At 35.4% G+C, this 21813-nt stretch overlaps 1 protein-coding gene across 6 annotated transcripts in view; it reads left to right on the top strand.

Annotated features, from left to right (window-relative positions):
- Positions 1-21813, top strand: part of U2surp (U2 snRNP associated SURP domain containing) — a 52892-nt gene that overhangs the window by 19762 nt on the left and 11317 nt on the right. For 5 of the 6 annotated variants that reach the window (XM_048452515.3, XM_048452514.3, XM_048452513.3 and 2 more), the window contains 14 exons: positions 188-353; positions 524-735; positions 1649-1692; positions 4676-4780; positions 6321-6387; positions 6460-6623; positions 8406-8568; positions 8913-8992; positions 11171-11258; positions 12713-12835; positions 15894-16050; positions 16923-17018; positions 17785-17851; positions 20177-20336. In XM_048452515.3, the coding sequence (XP_048308472.1) occupies positions 188-353; positions 524-735; positions 1649-1692; positions 4676-4780; positions 6321-6387; positions 6460-6623; positions 8406-8568; positions 8913-8992; positions 11171-11258; positions 12713-12835; positions 15894-16050; positions 16923-17018; positions 17785-17851; positions 20177-20336 (1692 nt within the window). Of the gene's footprint in view, positions 1-187; positions 354-523; positions 736-1648; positions 1693-4675; positions 4781-6320; positions 6388-6459; positions 6624-8405; positions 8569-8912; positions 8993-11170; positions 11259-12712; positions 12836-15893; positions 16051-16922; positions 17019-17784; positions 17852-20176; positions 20337-21813 lie in introns of those variants that run through there. The other variant, XM_048452517.3, reaches the window with a different exon arrangement.

The following is a 21813-nucleotide window of genomic DNA, read 5'->3' as shown; positions in this document are numbered from 1 at the left end:
CTTCTAATATGAAAACAATGCAGATGCTGTGGTAGGATAGAATTTCACCTGTTTTGAGTTTCTAGTATTTGAATGTAATATGTTGCTTTTTTACTTTGTGAAAATGATTTTGCTTTCTGAACTGCATAGAATTTTTGCCCCTCCCTTTCTTTGTGTTGCATAACCAGACACTCTCATCTTTTAATAGATGAATGAAGAAATGCTGTGCCAAGAATTTGGAAGATTTGGACCATTAGCTAGTGTAAAAATTATGTGGCCTAGAACTGATGAAGAAAGAGCAAGAGAAAGAAATTGTGGCTTTGTGGCTTTTATGAATAGAAGAGATGCTGAAAGAGCTCTAAAAAATTTAAATGGTAAAGTTCTGTGGTCCATCTATAGAATTTAGATATTTCTTTGGTATAGATTACTCATAAAAATTGTACTTCAAATTTAGATCAAATTCAAAAGCCTGTTAATTAATTAAAGTTACCAGAAATGCTTTTTTTTCCTGGAGGTTTGTCAAAGTAACTTTTTTCTTTTGTAGGGAAAATGATTATGTCTTTTGAAATGAAGTTAGGTTGGGGTAAAGCTGTACCTATTCCTCCACATCCAATATACATTCCGCCTTCTATGATGGAACACACACTTCCCCCACCTCCATCCGGTCTGCCTTTTAATGCGCAGCCTAGAGAGCGATTAAAAAACCCCAATGCGCCCATGTTACCACCACCTAAAAACAAGGAGGATTTCGAGAAGGTAATTTTAAAAATGTACATAGAGCTACATCTAATATGTAAATACTAAATCTGTGGTAGTATTTCTTTTCAACAATATTATAGAATTATGTGTGTTACTCTGGCAACTCATAAAGAAATAAGTAGATATGTTCCCTGCCTTAGTCCATGGAAACCCTATATTGAATCATTAGGTCATATTTTTATTTGTGGCTACCATTCCCTTTTGACCACTCATTAAGCCCCCCCAATCCAGTGTTGTATTCAGGTTTGCTTGAATTCAGTGTTTGAATTTTCTTTGTTCTAAGAACATGCTAGTTTTTATTTTTAATTAGAAAAAAAACCACTTAAATAGTTAAATTGTTTAGATGGCATCAAGCTAACTCAGCTTTCAAGCTTTTGAGGTAGTAGACTATATAACAGCGTATATGTTATTTCAGAAGTAGTTAACTAATCTAGTAAAAGCAAAGGGTGAGTATTTTTCTTTATTAAACATAAAACCAACTTAATTTCAAGTTGTAAGGATTTGTTGGTTCTGTTACGAGTTAATTACACTTGAAATCATAGGGCTGGTTTTAAAGGCTTGGGAACAAAGTAGCAAAATTGTATGGTCAGAGGCAAACAGTTAATTATTTCACAAATTAAAATCTTTATCTGATAATTCTCAGTGTAGTACCTATTCAGTGCATTGATGTGCATTCTGGCAGGAATGTTCTGATTCTTTGCATTTGGTGAACATTAATTGTTCACCGTGAACACATCCATTTGCATTTATGTAATTGCATAGTGTATAATTACTTCCGATGCAGTGATAGCCTGCAGAACTTGTGATTAGATGTGTAGTGTTTTCAATGCATTATGTATATTTTTGCTTGTTACTTGTTAACAATACTCACATATTCTATGTTTATTATCTGATGTGACTTCATATACAGACTCTGTCGCAAGCCATAGTCAAAGTGGTTATCCCAACAGAAAGGTACATGTTTTTCTTTATTATTACTGATCTAAATATAGAAAATATCCCCTTCTGAATTGAAAAGAAATGGTGTTGAGGAAAAGGTAATATCTTGACTGAGCAATGGTTCCTTCCCAGTGCTTTTGGGGGATGCATCAAAATTAAATGAGTCTAGTACACTTTGCAATTTTATGTCATCTTTTCTTTTGTTTTTATTGTTATCACTTTAGAGAGTTAAATAGCTTTAGAAGTTAGAATGTTTAAGTAGATTAATGTGGAATTGTTGGTCTGGTAATTTAAAAGTATTGTGAAGGGAAAAATAGGCATTTTAAATAAAATGTGTCTTAAATTTTAGATATTGTTACAATTTGAACCTATTTTCTCATGGTTTCTGGATTATCTGCATTTAATATACAGTCTTAGCTTTAAATGTTATTGGAGGTGCAGTTGTATTTTTATTTTATTTTTGTAATTGATTTGAGAGGAAATTCCAATTGTCTTTATGGGCACTAGACATATTAGGATTTTTTAGTCATGACAACAAAGGTGTTTGGATCTTTTTCTTCCCCTTTTTTCTTTTTTTAATACATTGCTAATGAAGAACAATCATGCTGTAGGTATGCTCTTGCTCAGTCAAGCTCAGCCTTTTCCCAAACACAGAAACACAACACTGGTTGAATAATAAATGAACACAAAGAATTCCAAATTCTCTTTGACATTGGCCTTGGTGAGCAACACCAGCTGAACTGTCTGCGGCAGCGGGGGACCAGGAAAACATCATGGGATGGATTGGGAAAGTATACAGTTTTTGACCAGACATTGGTACGATCGACTCCAATAACTGTGGTTTTATTATAACTGAGAGGCTTTTTTTTTTTTGGTGTGGTTGCTCAGAATAAGATAATTACTGTTTAAAAATAAAATAATGCACTTTAAAATATAACGTTTTTGTACTACACTGTTTTGTTTTGGTTTTTTAAAAAAGTCATTTTTCAAATAAGAAAATTACATAATCCTTAAGGGAAGAGTATGATTACAACGTTTTACTCTTGATTCTAAGACAGCAACAACTAATTGTCAGATTTTGATTTTAAATAGTTATGAAATATTTTAATTTTCTTTAAACTTGTAATTTTATAACAATAGATTTTTATCAGTTACAAGCCTGTTTAAAACTATAGTGGGTTATTTTTCCACTGTGAGAATGCTCACAGGAAAAGTATTTTTTTAGCATTCAAAAATATATCCAGTAATTTTATATGTAACTCAGCTTATTTCTAAGCAAATTTTGTGTATATATTTTGCTGAAAAGTCTTGACTTACCATTAGAATGAATCATTTGGTTTTAAACTTGATAAACCATTTTTCATGTTCCTTAAACTGCTGAAGTCAAGTTGTTTTTGACTGCATTTATAGACGTCTCTGGGTTTATAATGTTTATCCACATGGTAAATTGGTCATGTATTATGATTTGCACTTGAAACTTCCCTGAGTTTTAATTTGCCTTATAGCAGTGGGATTTTAGAACTAGTAATATCTGCATGGCCCCTTTCTAAACAGTGCCAGAGACTGCATGGGTGCCGAGTTCCTTCTCAGTAGGGAGCAGTACTGCATATCTACACAGCAGTTAATACTTTTTGTGAAGGAGAATTTTTAAGTTAAAAATTACGATTTTTTTAAAACAGTTTAAAGTTGAATTGATAGTTCTAAATGAATAATTTTCCCTTTGTAAAGATTTAAACCTCCATGTAATTTTTTGACCTTTAGAATTTTTTTTTCTACTATGTAAAAATATTGGTGTCCATTTGAGTAGGCTTGTTTGAAAACTGTAGAAAATATAGTCAGTATAAAAGATTATTTCACTGTCAGGTACCTTGAAGCAAAGTATTATAGAGCCCCTCAAAAAAAAAATCTGTGTTCTATAACAATATTTATATTCTAGCAGTTTTACATGGACTTAATTGAGCCAAGAATGCCCCAAATGTGATTTACGTGTATCTTATACCAAGAGCCAATATTTGCTCTTCCCAGGTGTACTTGCCAACTTTGTACTCAGGGACTGGTGACAAGGAGGTCAAGAGCAGCTTATGGATATGTAAGCAGAGTTGTTTCTGCTGACATAGTAGTCGGTCTGAAATTAGATTAGAATCTTTTATTGAAGATTTTATTTTCAGATTTAAAAAATAAAATTCTTCCTGTGAGTGCAACCAATAAAGTGACTTAATAAACAGTAGCTCATATCTTTTTGGAATAAACATTTCAGAAAGACGGCACCTCACCATGTCCCTTATTTTGTAAAGTGTAGGACTCGTGGCTTTAGAATATAATTTTTTCATTGGTTGGTTTTGTGCAGACAGAATTACACGTTAGGAATTCTAAGCTAATTTTGCAGTGTGCTTCAAAGGGATGTTGCCTCATTAAAAGTCAGATTTAATAAAAACTTCATCTGGTATGTGTGTACTAGAAACACAGGAGTTTGGGTGGGTCTTTTATTAAATCAGTTCTTAAATTTGTTAAGTAGTTTTGCATTTTTCTAAGTTAAAGTTATGGTTACAACATCTTAATTTAATTGGGAAGTGCCTGTATTAGGACTATTTTCTATTAAAAAAATGTAGTATGTCCATTTTTAGATGGCTGCAACATGCAAATTTGCTGATTTTATATATTTCAGCTATCCAATTAGTTGTGATTTATAATTTAATTTTTTTGAATTTTGAAAATATTAAGTGGTATTTAGGAAATTCATTCTATTACTATAAGGCTGTCTTGTGACTTCCCATACTCCTTCACCTCTCCTTCCTTCCCATTCCTCTACCCTCACTGCCCCATTCCCTCTTAATACACAAGGCCTTTAATGTGTGCTCCAGGTTACTTTTTTGTATTAAATTCTGTTAGTCAGCAGAATGATTTTTTTTAATTGCACCAATATAGTAACTTAGGTCAAGTGTAGTTTTATATAGGGGTATGTCTGAATCCATTTTCTTTAACTGTGTTGTTGTTGTAGGAATTTGCTCGCTCTGATACACCGAATGATAGAATTTGTTGTGCGTGAAGGGCCAATGTTTGAAGCTATGATTATGAACAGAGAAATCAACAATCCTATGTTCAGGTGTGCTTCTTTTATTATGGTTATAAATCTTTAACAAAATTTAGCATTAGCTATTTTTAAGTGACGTTAAGTATGTTCACATTATTTTACAGCATTACCATTTATCCGTTCATTTCCAGACATCTTTGCACCTTCCAGAACTGAAACTCTATACTCATTAAAGAGTAACTCTCCATCTGTCTGGCCTCCTAGCCCCTTGCAAGCACTGTTGTTTGTGTATCTGTGAATTTGACTACTCTACGTATCTCTTAAGTGTAGAATCATAATGCATTTGTCTTTTGAGACTGACTTCAGAGTACTTTGGAGGCAGATGAGGGGGAGAGTGAGATGATCTCATTCTGTAGCCTAGACTGCTCTGTGCCTACCTTACTTTAGTATTGAGTCACAGGCAAAATCAACACCCAGCTCCTTTTAAAGTCTATGTCTATATTCTATACATTGCTAACCCTCAAATGGATAGTTTAAAGCCTTTTAACTCTGTTTCTTTCTTTCTTGAAATTAAAAATATTTCCAGGTTCCAATAATAGTCTAGTGAGACAGCTCATTGGGTTAAGGGCTTTTGCTGCCAGGTTGACAACTTGAGTTCAAAATTCAAAACTCATGTGATAGGAAGAGGGAGCAGATCCCCCCAAATTGCTCATTGATTGCTATTTGTTCTGTGACGTGCGTGAGCACATGTGTGTATGTGTGTGTATATTTATATTTATATATATACACACACACAAACAAGCAGTGTGTGTGTGTGTGTGTGTATTTCCGCCAGGAATAAAATTCTAAAACCATAAAGATTTAGCTCTTAGCATTGTCTTGGAGGAAAATAGCTTTCATTATGTTTTCAAGTCAAAGAGTCATAAGCAAGCTAGAATTGGGCAAAGTAGTTTGAAAGGAAGTTGTTTGTCACCTGAATTACTTTACCTAAGACATTGATTTTATACTAATAAATAGGGCAAAAGCTTTTCAAGTTACTTGCTGAGAAAACCTCTCTAGTATTTGAGAATATTCTCTGACCTGTGTTTTATAATGCCAGTTATGATGTGGTGGTCCACACCCTTAATCCTAGCTCTTTGGAGGCAACAGGAGCCAGATATCTGTGAGTTGGAGGGTAGCTTGTTAGTATATATAGTGAGTTCCAGGACAGCCATGGCTTCATAGAGAGATCTTATCTGAAACAACCAAACAAAAATTTTTTTAGAAATTATAAAAACAGTCATTCTGAGTGTTCGTACTAATTTCTAAGGCAGTCTGGGACGGGGAAGGTGAATATTATGGAAGATAAAAGGACCACTTCCCTACCTCCATGCCCCAGGGACTCTGTTTTTGGTCTTTAGAAGTAAGAGGGCAAATAATATTTCTCATTTGTTTTATTTAATTGATAATTGTTCTCTCTCTCTCTCTCTCTCTCTCTCTCTCTCTCTCTCACACACACACACACACACACACACACACACAGGCTTACAAGTATCTGGTTTCATGTAGACACTAAAGTGGATAACACTCTCCTAAAGAATATAGTGTTTATTGTTTTGTTTGTCCTGTTTAGGTTCTTATTTGAAAACCAGACACCAGCACATGTTTACTACAGGTGGAAGCTTTATTCTATTCTGCAGGTAAGTAGGTCAGTTACTTTGTTGACTTTAACTCTGAGTTTTAGAGCTTTCTAATAACTTTCTAATTATTAGGGAGATTCTCCAACTAAATGGCGGACAGAAGATTTTCGTATGTTCAAAAACGGATCTTTTTGGAGGCCACCACCATTAAATCCTTACCTTCATGGGATGTCAGAAGAGCAAGAAGCAGAAGCCTTTGTGGAGGAACCTAGTAAAAAGGGAGCACTCAAGGAAGAGTAAGAGCTTTTCTGTTATGTGTTCAGGAAAGTTGCTCTATTGGTCGCTGTCTTTAGTTGTCTTACTGTAGCTCTTTCAGCCATATGATAAAACGGTGTTTTCACTTACCAGTGTTAGATAGTAACATGTTTTATGATTTTAGACATCTTGGAGAAAGACAGTGGTAAATAATAAGAGTATATCCTGTTGACCTTGACCTCTTCCTTATGAAACTAGTGATCATCTCTTAAACATAGTTGAGCTCTTTCTCTAGCATTGCAATACTTAATGTTCTTGTAGAAATTACCTAGACACTAAATTAATTACAAGAGAATTTTTGCAAGATAAAAGAAGAAAAATGACTGTGTAGTGGGGTCAGGCATTACTGTTTCTATAGTTTTATATAGAACTATGGAAATACTATAATAGTGTGTAGTAGTTCTGAGATGGCAGGTAGGAAAACATTATTATTAGTGTCCACTGGGAGAGGTGGCTCACCTAATAATGGCACTTGTTGCTCTTGCTGAGGGCCTGGGTTCAGATTCCAGCATCTACATGGTGGCCAACAACCATCTATATCTCCAGTTCTAGGGTTTAGAGGTCTTCTTCTGACCTCTGCACAGACCAGATATGCATGTCGTGTATGTGTATACATACATGGAGGTAAAACACTCAAACACATAGATAAAAATTAAATCTTACAAAAAAGGTTAGTGCTCATTCTGAGCAGTTATAATGAGTTAACTACATTTGAAAAGACAGAAATGTTAAGTGTTTAGAAGTTCTTCATACCTCATGGAAAATGTTGGCTAAAAGATTTTAGTGTGTAATGTTACATACTTGATGCACAGTGTGGAAGACTTAATACCCGTTTCATCAGTGTATTTTTGTGAGGGTATTTGCTCACAGTGGGGTCTTAGAGTTGTTGAGTGTATTTGTTCCTTTAGGTTTATGGTCATTACATTAGCTACAGATCTAGTCCTTAGTCTAAATATAGCTATCTTCTTGTTTTGTAAACGAAGGTTAAAGTTTTTATTACATTTACTTATTCGTGTGTGTGTGTCTGTGTGTGTGTGTGTGTGTGTGTGTACACTTGTGTCTTGCATGTGTAGGTTAGGTAGGGGACAACTTGCACGACTCTTCTTTCCTTTCACCTGTGGGTCCTAGGGATGGAACAGGTTATCAGGCTTGGAGGCAAGAACCTTTACCTACTTTGCCATCTTACCTTCCAAATAAAGTTTTATTGAAACACAGTGGTGCTTATTTCTTTACATGTATGTAAGGCTGCCTTGGAATAATAGCAGTAGAGGAAGTGTGTTTCAGAGATCATGTGGACTGCAGGATCTAAAATATTGTTTCCCTTACAGAAAAGGCTAGTCCTACTTGGTCCTTGTAGGAGTGCTAAAGTAGTACTTCTTCCAAAGGAAGGCTATGGAGAACTTGAACAGTTTCTATTTTAATGGGGGATAGTAAGAGTAGAGTACTTTTGGAGACTTTAAATGGCCATAATTTGAAATTTACATATTTTAAGTTTTCAAAAAGTCACTAGACTATGTTGTTAATTTTAGAAAAAGTATTCTGCTCTATGTGTAAGTTCTTTAAAAAATTGTAGATGGGTGGTGGTGTCTTTAAAACCATTTTATCTGAGTCTATTTTAAACTAGTTTTTGTGAGGTAAACATGGTAACTGATATATATATAGTAGAGAAACTTGCACAGACTTCACCTAGTATGTGAGCAGTAGTTATTGGAACATTTGGATTGTTATGTTTAAATAATTATATGTGAAAAACTTATATTCAGACAGCGGGATAAATTAGAAGAAATCTTGCGAGGATTAACTCCAAGAAAAAATGATATTGGAGATGCCATGGTTTTCTGTCTTAATAATGCTGAAGCTGCTGAAGAAATAGTGGATTGCATTACTGAGTCATTGTCCATCTTAAAGACACCTCTTCCCAAGAAGGTATTGAAATGGCTTCTCTTTCTGAACATTAGTTAACGGGGGTAATAGTTGACTTTTTTTTTCTTGGAATAAGCTTATTTTTACATGAAGAACTTAACTAATGAATTATTTTCTATATATTCTTTTCTTTTGGCTGATAAACTGGTTGAAATGTAAATAAATCAAGTTGTATTTTTGCAAAAGTTGTGTTTGTAATGATGGCTCTCATATAGTAATAATTAGTATTTACTGTTAAATTATACCTAAACTTAGCCTCTGTCACTATTTCAAGGAATGAGTGTGCAGGGTTTTTTTTAGGTATGCTATTGGCTAATATTTTCCTTTTGTCTCATTTTGTATTACAGATTGCCAGGTTATATTTGGTTTCTGATGTTTTGTACAATTCTTCAGCCAAAGTTGCCAATGCTTCATATTACAGGAAATTGTAAGTATAAGATATGAGCTGATACTCTTGAGATTATGGATTTGAGGATGAGGAGATCAAAAAGGAGGGTTGTTCTGTTAGTATTCTTCATTAATTTTAGGGGTCAGTGAGATGGCTCAGCGGGTTAAAGATGCTTGCCATGGAAACCTGATAACTACCTGAATGAAAGAAATGACTCCACAAAGTTTTCCCCTGACGCCGATTTCAACCCTTACTCCAATAATAATAATGATGGTGATAATAGCAATAATAATAAATAATACAATTTAAAAGAAATTTAGTAGAATTTTTAAAGAAATAGACTTATGTTTATTGAAATAAGCTAAATTAGTAATTTTTTTGAAAATTTTTTTCAGTTTTTCTTTTTAATGACATTTATTTGTGTTTATGTATGTGTGAACATGAAACATGACCTACAAGCAGAGGTTAGACAACAACTTGGAGTTGATTCTCTCCTTCCACCACATAGGTCCAGGGATTGAACTCAAGTTATTCTCCTTGACAGCAATGTTTTTATCTAGTGAGCCATGTAGCTCACCCTTGTTTGATTTTTTTTTTTTTTATTGAAATGGAGTCTCACTCTCACCCAGATTGCTTAGATTTTACTCTGTAGCCCAGACTGACCTTAAACTTGTGACAATCCTCTTGCCCTAACCTTCCAGGTGCTGAGATTATAATATGAACCACCATGCAGTATATTTTTATTTCTTAAATATTGACAGGACAAATAGGTGGCATTTTTTAAAAAAATATATATAATTTGCCTATTTAGCTACTTTATAATAAACATAAATAGTATAATAAATAATGGCTTGTGTAAAAGAAGAAACCAAAACTTTTAACATCTTTACTTTCTTTTGGTAATCATTGTATTGATTTATTTTTTTTAAAGATTTATTTATTTTTATTTTTTCCATATGAGTGCTTTTCCTGCATGTATTATGTGCATCACATGTGTGCACACATATGACATGTGTGTCATATCCCCTGGGATCATAGTTGTGATCTGCCATGTCCTTTCTGGGGTCTGAATGAACCTTAGTGCTCTTAGCTCTCTTGTCTGCTCTGTTCATTGATTTTCCTTGTTCTTGTTTTCTAAAGCAGGAGGGAGTTCTAATGGGCATTGTAAATTCATAGGTAAATCTTCAGTTCCACAGAGCTCCCCATCTGTCTGTATTTATTAAATAGTCAAGCTCAGGAAAAGGAATAGACTCTAAAAGGAAATTCAAAATTGTGGCCCGGGCTGAGAATTATAACTCAGGGTTGAGTGCTTGCATGACATGAAGAAGCCCTGGTTTTGATCTCCAACACCCTTAAAACCGATAGTACACACTGTGATCCTGGCAGTCCAGAGGTCTCAAGGTCACCCTAACTAAGCTATGTAGTGAGGAAGAAACTGGTGACTGATTTGCATTTTATTTAGTCTCTAACTCTTTGAAGTCCCTCAGACTCCATACCTTGTCCATAACACTATTTATTGATAAAAACATATTTTATAATCTATCCAGAAACTGACTGACACCACTTCCCTGGCTGCTGGCCTGTGTTCCCAATGTCTCATCTGAATTACAGCAGTAGTCTCCTAACTGGTTTTTCTACTATCCCCCCTGGTCTCTTCTCTGTCCAGGTGATCCTTTGAAACCACAAGTCATGACCTTGGGATGGGTGGAGTGCAGTTTGTAGAGTGCTTGCCTGGTGTGCCCCAAACTCTTGGGTTTGGACCTTAGCACTGTATAAAATCAGATGAGGTGGTATGTGTCTAGCACTTGGAATGTTGAGATGGGAGGATAAGTTCAGGGTTATCCTTGGCTATTATCAAGTCCTAGGTTAGCCTATGCTAGGTATATATGCATATGTGTCTGTGTGAGTACTTATGCAGGTGAGAGATGGGGAATGGTATCAGGAAGGGAGCCCAATTTTTAATTCTGCTAATACTTTTTTCCCCCTTCTATACATCACTTACCTTTTAAGTTAGCTATTATATGACACCAAAGAGGAGAGACAGATGGCTAAATTCTTCCTAAATATAAAATTGCTTGCTAAAGGACACTGGTATTTTACATTTCTTAATTTGCTTTATCCCTAAGACCAGGAGAGGTTTTCATTGGCTAGCAGGCTGAACAGAATGTGAGTTTTTAAACAAATTCTATTTTAAAGAATGTATTGTTTGAATTTCAGTTTTGAAACAAAGCTATGTCAGATATTTTCAGACCTCAATGCTACTTATCGTACAATTCAAGGCCATTTACAATCTGAAAATTTTAAGGTATGTATATTTTATTGTTTTTGCCCTGGTGTGTCATAGAGGAGGAGGGCATTAGAGGGCTATAAAAGAATGTAAGACAAATACAATATTTAAGACTTGGTTTTTTTGGAATTATGCTTCAAAGTTCTTTAAAATATTATATTGTCAGATAGTTTTTAGTTTTATTTTAATTATTTAAATATTCTTAGTTTAAATTTTTTCTTTAATGATTTGTTAGTTTTAATTACGTGTAAATGTCTCTGTGTGGATATGTGTACATGTGTGCAGGTGCGTATCCAGGTCAGAGGTATAGGATCCCCCTGGAGTCAGAGTTACAGGGAATTGTGAACCAACTGATGTAGGTGCTGGGAGCTGAACTCAGGTCCTCAAGTCTTATTTTGATATTTTTAATACTGATTTTTTTTTGTCCTCACAGAACATATTCAGAAGACCATTTGTTTTACAATGGTATATATAAATCATGTGGATTAGGAACATACATTTTGATTATTCGTGGTTGTGTAGAAAGTATCTTCAGGGCATTGATAGCTTCGCTAGAGCAGATGGTTGTGATGTATGGCCTCACCTACTGTGGCATGGGGCCTGGAGGTGCCACTTGACCCTGTTTCTGCTGAGGTACCATGCTAGAGCTGGGATGAGGATCTGGAACAGTATGGAAGGCAGCAGCCAGCCACTTCTTCCAGAATCTCAGGGTGGCCTGAAGCTTTGGCCTGTGTTCCCTCCCCCAGAAAATAGGAAGACTGATTAGATTTATTGGCCACCTACCACAGATTGTCACCAAAGCAAAAAGGTCCTTCTGTACCGTAGTGTGAAGTATGTCATTATGAAAGCAGAGTGCCATTTGAGACACAGTTGCTCACAGCTGTGTCTGGGTGTGGAACTCGATAGACATAGAGTGGACACCATTGGTTTCCCAGTTTGCAGATGGGGCATGACACTGATCACCTTAGCTGTACAGTTGTGGGATACAAGGTGGCTTGAGAATGTCCTTGATAGTGATCTGGAAATTTGGTCTTCAGAAGTTATGTGGAAGATTTAAAATTTTTTGGAGTATGAAAAGTATAGAAATGTATAAAGAAAAGTGTTAGCCAAGACATCTTTGGGTCAAAATGCATTCAGGGAAAAGCTTGATTGCTTTGGTTTCTAGTTATCAGAAGGCACCGTGAGATTGTTTTTTTAGAATGTGGCTTACATTCACTACAAACAACATGAGAGTTGGCCTTAATTAAAAAACAAGTGGTACCCTCCCCAAGTATTTTTAGGTCTTTATTCTTGAAAGATAGCGTTGCTTTAAAAAGTTTGGAAATGACATATATAATTATTTTTTTAGTTTGAGGAAAAATGATCTAGCAACTTAAAGAAAAATTCAGCAAATCACACTGGTTATCCTCATGAACTGAATTTGAGGCATACTACCTCAACTCTCATTGATTGCCTGTTTTCTATTTATTTAGCAACGGGTAATGACTTGCTTCAGAGCATGGGAAGATTGGGCAATCTATCCAGAGCCATTTTTGATCAAACTTCAAAATATTTTCTTAGGACTTGTAAATATCATTGAAGAAAAGGAAACAGAGGTAGGTATTCTGTACTTAAAAATTGTTCTGGGGAGAGGGAGATATATACGTATATAACATTTCTTTGTGAAAAGTGTCTCTGTTTACCATTAAATAACCCAGGAGTCAATGTGAGATATGATAGGGATATTCAGTTCATTGTTGTGTTCTTATGCGATGGTGGCTGGGTTTTTTTTTCTAGCATGAAAAGGTCTGTGATATATTAGTAGAAAACAGATAATACTTACAAGGGGTTCTTCATAAACTAAATATATTTCATAAAGTTAAAGATACATTGAATACTTATACCTATATGAATGAACCTGACCACTTAGCCTAGCATACTTTGAAAATCTCATAGAGCTTAAATTAGCCCATAGCTAGGCTAAAATGATATAACAGGAAACCCAGTTTAAAAGAAAGTATTTAGTATCTCATTTAACTCACTGAAGACCTGTATTTAAAAATGATGGCAACGAAACACTGTCCAAATGATCAGATGGTTGACTGGTACCCATAACTAAGTGCCACTGCCCAACGTCATGAAAACATCATACTGTATCACTACCCTAAGAAAAGATCAAAATTTGAAGTACAGTTACTACTGAATGTGTATTGTGTTTCAGTGTTGTAAACTTTTAAAGAGTGTAAGACAAGCCATCAAGAGTTGGGGGTTATCTCTGTATAAAAACTTCTAAAGTTAGCTTAAAAAGTAAACATACATCATGCAACCTGATGGTACCAAATTATGTTCATCATTCTCTTACTCTTTCCCCCCTTAATGGTTTATAAATCTTTCATCTTCATTTCTGGTAGTAACGCATGAATCTCTCTGTTGGTGAGTTGAGGTCATTCATGTTTAAGGTTATTATTGAGAAAGGTTTCCTAATTTTTTATGTTCATTGTTTTTTTCTGTTTTATTGTTCTTGAGTTTTTCCCCTCTTAAAAGCAGGGTTTGCTGATTTATCAGGTTAGATATGATGAATTCTTTCCTATCTTTTCTTTGTTTATTCATCCTTTCCTGAAAATTTTTTCATTCCTGTTGCTTGTGATTGGGACTGTCTTCTTTTTGTATATAGTATTTAAACATCTTTTGCAGTGCTGGTTTGGTGCTTATGAACTGCCTTAGTTTATGCTTGAAATGTTCTTATTTCTCAGTGTTTAAAGACAGATTTGCTGTTTTAAAAGACAGATATATCATGGTTGGCAGTTATTTACTTTCAGAGCTTGATTTGTATCATTCTCTGCTCTCCTACTTTGGGGTTGCTGAGAGATATTACTCTGATGCTTCTGTCTTTGTGGCTTAGTTGACAATGTTCCCCTTACCTATTGCTACTTTGCTTTGTATTTTATTGTCTTGACCATGTTGGGGTTCCAAGTACCTTTTATGTTTCAAAATTTCTGGATTTGTGAAATTTGCTGCTCCTAAATTTCACTGACTCCATTAATCCCTTGTATTTTTAGTGCTTATCTCAGTTTGTTCTATATCCCAGGGATGACTAGGTTTGGGCTCTTGGCCATATCCTAGAGTTTTTGGATGTTTATGGTCTTGATCGTTGATTCATTTGTTTTCCTTATTGATATTTGAGTGCAATATTTCATCCACTTTGTCCTCCATACCTGATATTCTTTGTTCTGTTTGGTAGAGTATTGGTGATACTTCCTATTGTTTTGTTTTGCTTTAGATTTATATGCATATGGGTGTTTTGTCTGCATGTGTGTGTGTGTACCACATGCATGCCTGGTGGTGCCCATGGAGATCAGACAAAAGGATCAGATCCCCTGGAATTGAAATTGCTGATGGTTGTGAGCCACCTTGGGTGTGCTGAAAATTGAACCCAGATTTTCTTGCAAGAGCAAGTGTTCTTCACCATTGAGCCCTCTCCCCAGTCTGCCCCCCCCAACTTAAAAAAAACAAAAACCAACCTTTTTTTTTTTTTTTAAGCTTTTTGACTTTATAGTGTGGGCGGGTATGCAGTTGCCATAGCTCATTCGTCAGCCTCTCTTACTCACCTTACTTTGTTCAGGGATTGAACTCAGATTGTGAAGCCTAGATGTAAGTGTCTCACTTGCCATACCATCTTGCTGACTCACTACTGTAATTTTATTTGATTCATTAAAGTTTTCATTTCTAATTTTTTAAATCCATATTGTTAACTTTCTTAACAATTTTTCTCTCTGCTGACTCTTCTTTAGGACCTAGTTTGTATCATTCCTTAGTTTTACAAGAAAACTTGGCAAAGTTTCTTCTGACTTTTAGTTTATATCAGTATCTGAGTTTCCTAGTCGAGGATTTAGGGTCTTTGGGCAGTCTTTGACTTTCATCTTTTTCCTGATGCTATGGTGTAGCCTGTGCACCTGTACGTTCGACTATCCTTTTGGGGTTTTGCAGTAGGGAGTGTTACTGAGAAGCCGCCTTTTGAGGGCTCAGTATGCAATACCCTTTAGTGAGGTTAGTAAATTGCTTTTGACTACACTTTGAGCTGCACATGTATTTGATTCTGTTCTTTTCCAGGATGTTTTTCTCGTCCTTCGTAGATTTCCCTGACTCCTTCACCAATTGGTGAGGAGACAGCTACTTTTCTGTCATCTTCTTAAACTCCTGTTTTAGTTTCTTCAGGTACAGTGTTCTTCCTGCCACTGGTCTTTGTACATGTTCTTTCTGGACCTTGTGTGTTAACAGATCTCAGTCTAAGTGTAACTTCAGGGTACTTTCTGACTTCTTTAAGTAAAATTTAATTATTATTATTATATAGTATAATAAGATGGTGAGGTACCCTTTTGCTCTATTGCTCTGTTCTTTTCTAAACAACAAAAACATTTACTAAATTCTTTGACAGAAGAACCAAACCTGATTTTGTTCATCCTTGCGTCACATGCTACCTGGCACCAATAACAAGCACTTAGTACATATTAGATAAATAAACGTATAGATAATGGCTGCCTTGGCTGGACAATAAAGTGTGTGTTTACATTGTGTCCGGCTCCAGCCACCTTGATTGGTATTGGATTTTGTTAATCTAATAGTGAGAGACTTAAACAACTCAAAAGAATATTACAGTAGTGCATGTTTCTGTAGGATGTCCCAGATGATCTCGATGGTGCTCCTATTGAGGAAGAGCTTGATGGTGCGCCTCTGGAAGATGTGGATGGGATTCCCATTGATGCTACTCCCATTGATGACCTTGATGGAGTCCCTATAAAAAGTCTTGATGATGATCTGGATGGAGTGCCTTGTAAGTTCCAATTTCAAACATTTAAGACTAAGAGGTTTAATTGCCAGAATGCTTTAATTTCACACATGATGTTCTGGAGAAATGTTTTAGTTTCTGACTGTGTCAGGTTACCTTTTCAGACATTTTGAAACTCAGATATCTAGCAATATGTTTCACTGTGGCAAGGAAAGAGCTTTCTTATAGTCATCTTTATTTTTTAGGACTGCCACTCCTCTATAATAATAGCAGCTTTCCTCTTTTGTCTCAGTTGTCTTAAGCTATGGGCAACATTTAGTGTTTGATTATAGTCATGATGTCAGATGTTCAGTGTTGTTTCTTCTCCTGCCTAAAATTACATTAAAGTGTTGATAAAATATGGCATTTTTAGTTTAGAAAATGATTTAAGTATTATTTTTCTCCCTCTGAGCTCCATATGCTTAAAGTGTTTTACCTGATTTTCTATGCAGTAATTTCTCTATGCCCATTTTTTGCCTTGCTATTCATGCTTAAAATTACCCACTGCTAACTTTGATCTACAAATATTAAATGGACAGTTCCAAAAAATTCATAAGTTTTAGGTATCAGAGTACATCCATGATTGTTTCTATTTTTTACTGTTCCTTGTTTATAAATATGTGTAGATAAGAAAACATAGCATAATTCTGAGGTGTTCATAGGCTCAGGCATTTACTAGAGGTCTTGGGTTGTGTCTGCTACGGGTAAAAGAAAGCTTTGCAGTGCTTAAAAATTCGGTCTGAAGCAAAAAAGTGTGTTAATTATAATCCTTGATGCTGTCAATGTTTTCCTACATGTGGACTTACTTTTATTAGCTTTTTGATAAGCCCATTAGTTTGAGTCATCCCCTAATATATAGCTAATCTTTTCTTCAATAGTGGATGCAACTGAAGACTCTAAGAAGAATGAACCCATATTTAAAGTTGCCCCATCAAAATGGGAGGCTGTAGATGAATCTGAATTAGAAGCACAAGGTGAGTAAATCACAAATATTGAGCTTTATGCAGTTACGCACTGGGAGGGTGGTGTATTCACTAGTAGTGTGTGTACTTGCCTAGCATGTGTAAGGCACTGGGTTGAATCCTCAGCACTTGCTGAGGGGGAAGAAAATTGAGTACTTACAATAATTATTGGTGCCTTTGTATTTACCTATGTATATTTTCTTTGTGTGTAAAACCTTTGTTTTCAACCTTCAGAGTCAGTGCTACCATGTTTTAGGTCTGTCATAAGCATTCACTGGACTTTATTGAATTTCAATGAAATTCATTGAATTACTACTCCGGTAGTAATTGTCTTAGATCCTGAAATTTGGAAGCTTTGAGAGTACAATTAGAGAAATCATGATAACCCCTTCAGGCCGAGGTGTTTCTCTAAAAGTGTAGATGGGAAGCAGCATCCATTTGGAAATCTACTTAGGTCAGTTTCAGAGAAACTGAGTTTGACTTCCCATAATGGTTGTTAGATCCCGTTTGCATTTGCCTTTCTCTTTGCACTGACTGGGACCGTGTCTGTTAGTATTTGTTGATGTGATAAAATAAGTCATGCCATTCGCCATAGAAATACATATGATAGTGATTTTAATCGTTTCTGAATTTGCATAGATAGTGTAGTATGGGGAAAGATGTATAGTACATGAAAAGAAAAGATGAAGATAAAAGCTTCTGTAATATAAACTTTTAGCTCTAAAGCTGGGCTTCTACTGTGCTGTAGCAAAATGCTAATTTACCTTTCCCTCTGCAGCTGTGACAACTTCTAAGTGGGAGCTATTTGACCAGCATGAAGAATCAGAAGAAGAAGAAAACCAAAAGTAAGAATCTAAGTTTCACACACACACACACACACACACACAGTTCCCTGCATATATACACCCTTTTTCTTACTGACAGTTATAGTTGAAATAATATTGAAGAGGATAACTTCACCTTCAAATCCTTGTGAGAGAATCAACTTTAGTCTTCATTTTTTTTCCCAGTGAATAAAGAGCTTTGGTCTCTGGTCTTTGCACTAGGTTTCACATGGATGGGTTTTCAAACTGAGGCTATACATTTCTGCCTTGTAGCTATTATTTCATCTGTTGTATTTCAAATTTTTGTCATCAAATATTGCTTTGGATCCATAAAAAAAGTGATTTTTAAAATGTTAACTGGGAAGATTATACTCCTTTTCTTTGGATAGTGCGTTGCTAAAAACTATCTTGTTATTTTAAATGAAAACCTGTCAGAAGAGGTAAGAATAGCGGGCTTTATGAGTATAAAGAAATGATGATTTTTGATTATTTTCTCTTTTGCAATCATCAGAAGTATTTTTGCCTTTAACATTGTGGCAGTAAGAATGTAAACTTTGTATTGATAAGTTTTATGAAGCTTTATACTTTTTAAAGTCATTGCTTTGAATAATCAAGTTTTGCAATAGGAACAATTGCTATCAAGATCTGGGAAGAACTTTTTGTTCTGTAAAAACTATAATCTTTTTTCTCAGAGGGAAGAATAAAATCGGCGAAGCCCTTTTGTTCTCCCAGCACAGAATGTGCATTTGTATGTACTTGGTAAAGGGACTCATGGCTTGCAAGGAAGTGTGCTCAGTCAGTAGTTTGTAGACAGTTTGATGGCATGGGTAAACTGGCAGTTCTGTTGGTGTGACTGAGTAAGTTGGTAATGATTAGAAAGTAGAGGTGTGTGTGGCAGAGCAGTGGCGGTAGGTCTCAGGAACTGAAGAATACTAGAGTGAATGATTCAGGTTAGTTTGCTTTGAAACTGTTTTTGTTGACTTTTATATCCATGACTCTGTCATTAGCAACATCTCAAATATTAGTATAACTATATACTGTACTGATCAAATAATTCTTCAATTTACAGTGAAGGGTAGAAAGTTCGTCAGAATGCCAGATACATTGTTAGGTTCATTTTCTGAAAGCATTAGGAGTTTGGGGGCATAAGATTGATTTCTGTCTTACTGTATGAGTGTATTTTAATACTGACGTTGAAGTAATCATTGCTAGAAACATGGGTCAGTAGAAGTAGGATTCATGTTTTTAATTTTTCTTAGAACTCCCATGTTAATATAAGCATAGGCTTATGCAGATGAGGAACACTGATTTGCACAAAGCTTCCTGATCCTTCAGCATTTCTTACAGCTCACTACTACTCTCTAGTGGCTAGATCAGAAATGCCTTTTTGCTGAGGGCTGCTTCATATAATAATAAACTATTGCATTTTTAGTAGAAGTAGAGTTTAAAATTAGTACTTATAGCAGATGGAAAGAAATGCTAAAAATAGTAGCATTTGTAATGAATTTGGTATAGATTTAGAATTTTGAAATTTCATTTTTTATAAAAGTTTAGCAGGTAGCTAGCTCAGAGGTTAATAGTACTTGTTACTTTTGAAGAGGACCTGGATTTGATTCCTAGTATCTGCATTGAGGTTCACAACCATCCTTTACTCAGTCCCAGGGGTTCTAAAACCCTCTCCTGATGGCTATGGGCAGCAGGCATGCACATGGTACACATACACACATTCAGGCAAAATATTCATACATGTAAATAAATGAATGTAAAATAAAAGAAAGTACAGACTTTATAAACATAAATTAAACGAGAACTGAATAAAGAGCTAGCTTTCAGGATCAGCTATAACATTAGGTGAAGTTTTTTAATGCTCAAACTTTATATGGTGCTTTAGTATAATGTGCTAATCAGGCGGGGTCCTTATGTGTTTTTATGGTGAGTGTGACAAAATCACGTGTTTTCTAGAGTATGCTCTGCAGAAGGAGAGCTCATCATTGGGCTTTTTATGCACAGCCTTCATGAGTTTACTGAGCTGAGGCGTGTGCAACACTCATTTGTTCTTCATTTTATTTCCTTACATGACTGTTGCCGCATGAAAAGCACACTGATAACATTACCACAGAATTTATTAAAAGCGTGATTATGCTATATTGAAACTCAACTTTCCCTGCAGAAGGATACGTTTTTCAGAACTGTCTAAGATAGTATTTGACCAAATACTTGCAGAAAATGTTTTAGTTCTTCTGCAGTGTCATTTAAGTTCCAGGACAATGAGAAACAAATACCCAAACTATAAAATACAGGATTTTGTTTCCCTGCTGTGACATGCAGTGTATTCTGTTTCCAAAGTCAAGAAGAAGAAAGTGAAGATGAAGAAGACACTCAGAGTTCCAAATCAGAAGAGCATCATTTGTATTCTAACCCTGTCAGAGAAGAAATGACTGAGTCTAAGTTCTCTAAATACTCTGAAATGAGTGAAGAAAAACGAGCTAAGCTTCGTGAAATTGAGGTTTGTATTGCATTCAAATGAAAACTACTTTCGTAGTTTTTAACATTCAATACCAAGTCAGCTTCCTTTTGGCACAGCATTCTTTATGCTTGGAAATGAGTTAACATTGCCTCTTAGTTCAAGTATCCCCTTTTCTCAACACTAGCCTTGTTTTTCTCTCTAGATTTGTTTCTTGTCCTGCTTATCTCTATGACTTTATTTTGATGTGTGTGTGTGTGTATTTAGTTCTCTGTTCGAATGCATAGCATGCAGGAGAGCCTCTGAGGAAATGGATTCCAAGGAATAGGAAAAACCATCCGATTTTGAATGCATACCATATATAACTAAGTAAAAATAAAATATTTTCTGACACATTGAATTTAGGTTTACATTTTATTAATTATAGTAGTTTCTTTGAAAGGTTTTATGATAGGCTATAGCGTATACATTGCCTGAGTCTTAACATTAAGAAGAAAAAAATAGGTGGGCAAACCCAAACTATCTCAGCCAAACTGTGCCCTCCTCTCTTACTCCTTTCTTTTTTACAATGCTGTTTGTTTTGTATCTCAGGCTGCTTGGCCTTGTTGGAGAGAAGCATTTGGGAAAGTTTAAAATAAATGGTTTCTAATAGCATATATTACTCTATATAATGAGTTTTATGACATTCTCATGCATTGATTTAATGTATTTTGATCATATTCAACTCCCATTATCCTCTTTTATCCCTTCCACCCCCCATACTTTCATTGAGCCTCTTCTTGTTTCCAACCAATCTTACACTTTCATGACTGGTGTGTGTGTATGTCTGTGTGTGTCTCTGTCAGTGCTTGGGTTGTGTGCTTCTCCCAATGAATTTTCATTAGGTTTGCTTTGGGATCTTGAGTGGTAAGAGCTTATTTACAGGGAAGTCTGTCCTTCACACGAGAACCTTTAACTGTTATAGATCCTCAGGGAGGGACAGGACCTCATGAGAAGAAAAGCATTATTGAGTGCTCAGGGTGGTAAACTTTCCCAGCAAAATGGCCAGTTAGTCTAGAACTTGAAAGGAATATGTGCGTCCTCAATCCATAGTACCCACTTAGTAGTAATGTTGATGCCTGCTATGTGTCAGCATTTTAGTTCTTAGGCTGTATTTTGATTTTCTCCTTTCTACTTTTCTACATGATCACTGGAGGCGTATTCTTTCCCACTACCTCTTTCCCTAGTGTCACCAAACCAAAGAAAACATTTCGTTTTAACCTTGTGCAGAATCAGCATGATTCTAGTTAGTATGTAGAGATAAGCTTTTAGTTAGTAATTTAATTAATGTCTCCATAGGACACTTCTTTGTCCTCTTAACAATTTTAGGGGAATGGGGTGTTGTGTAGAGGTGAACACACTCACTATTGGACCTTTTTCTTCCTGTGGAACTTTTGTAGCTTACTGTTCCTTCTGTCTTCCTGAGCAGCTCTTCCTAATTTGGTGCAGCTACTAAGTGTAAAATGAGCTACACGTGGTG

This window comes from Myodes glareolus, chromosome 4 (assembly GCF_982192425.1).
Source record: "Myodes glareolus chromosome 4, mMyoGla1.1, whole genome shotgun sequence".
In the NCBI taxonomy this organism is placed as follows: domain Eukaryota; kingdom Metazoa; phylum Chordata; class Mammalia; order Rodentia; family Cricetidae; genus Myodes; species Myodes glareolus.
The sequence above is the reverse complement of the archived record's forward strand: the minus strand, read 5'-3'. Positions and strand labels throughout refer to the sequence as shown.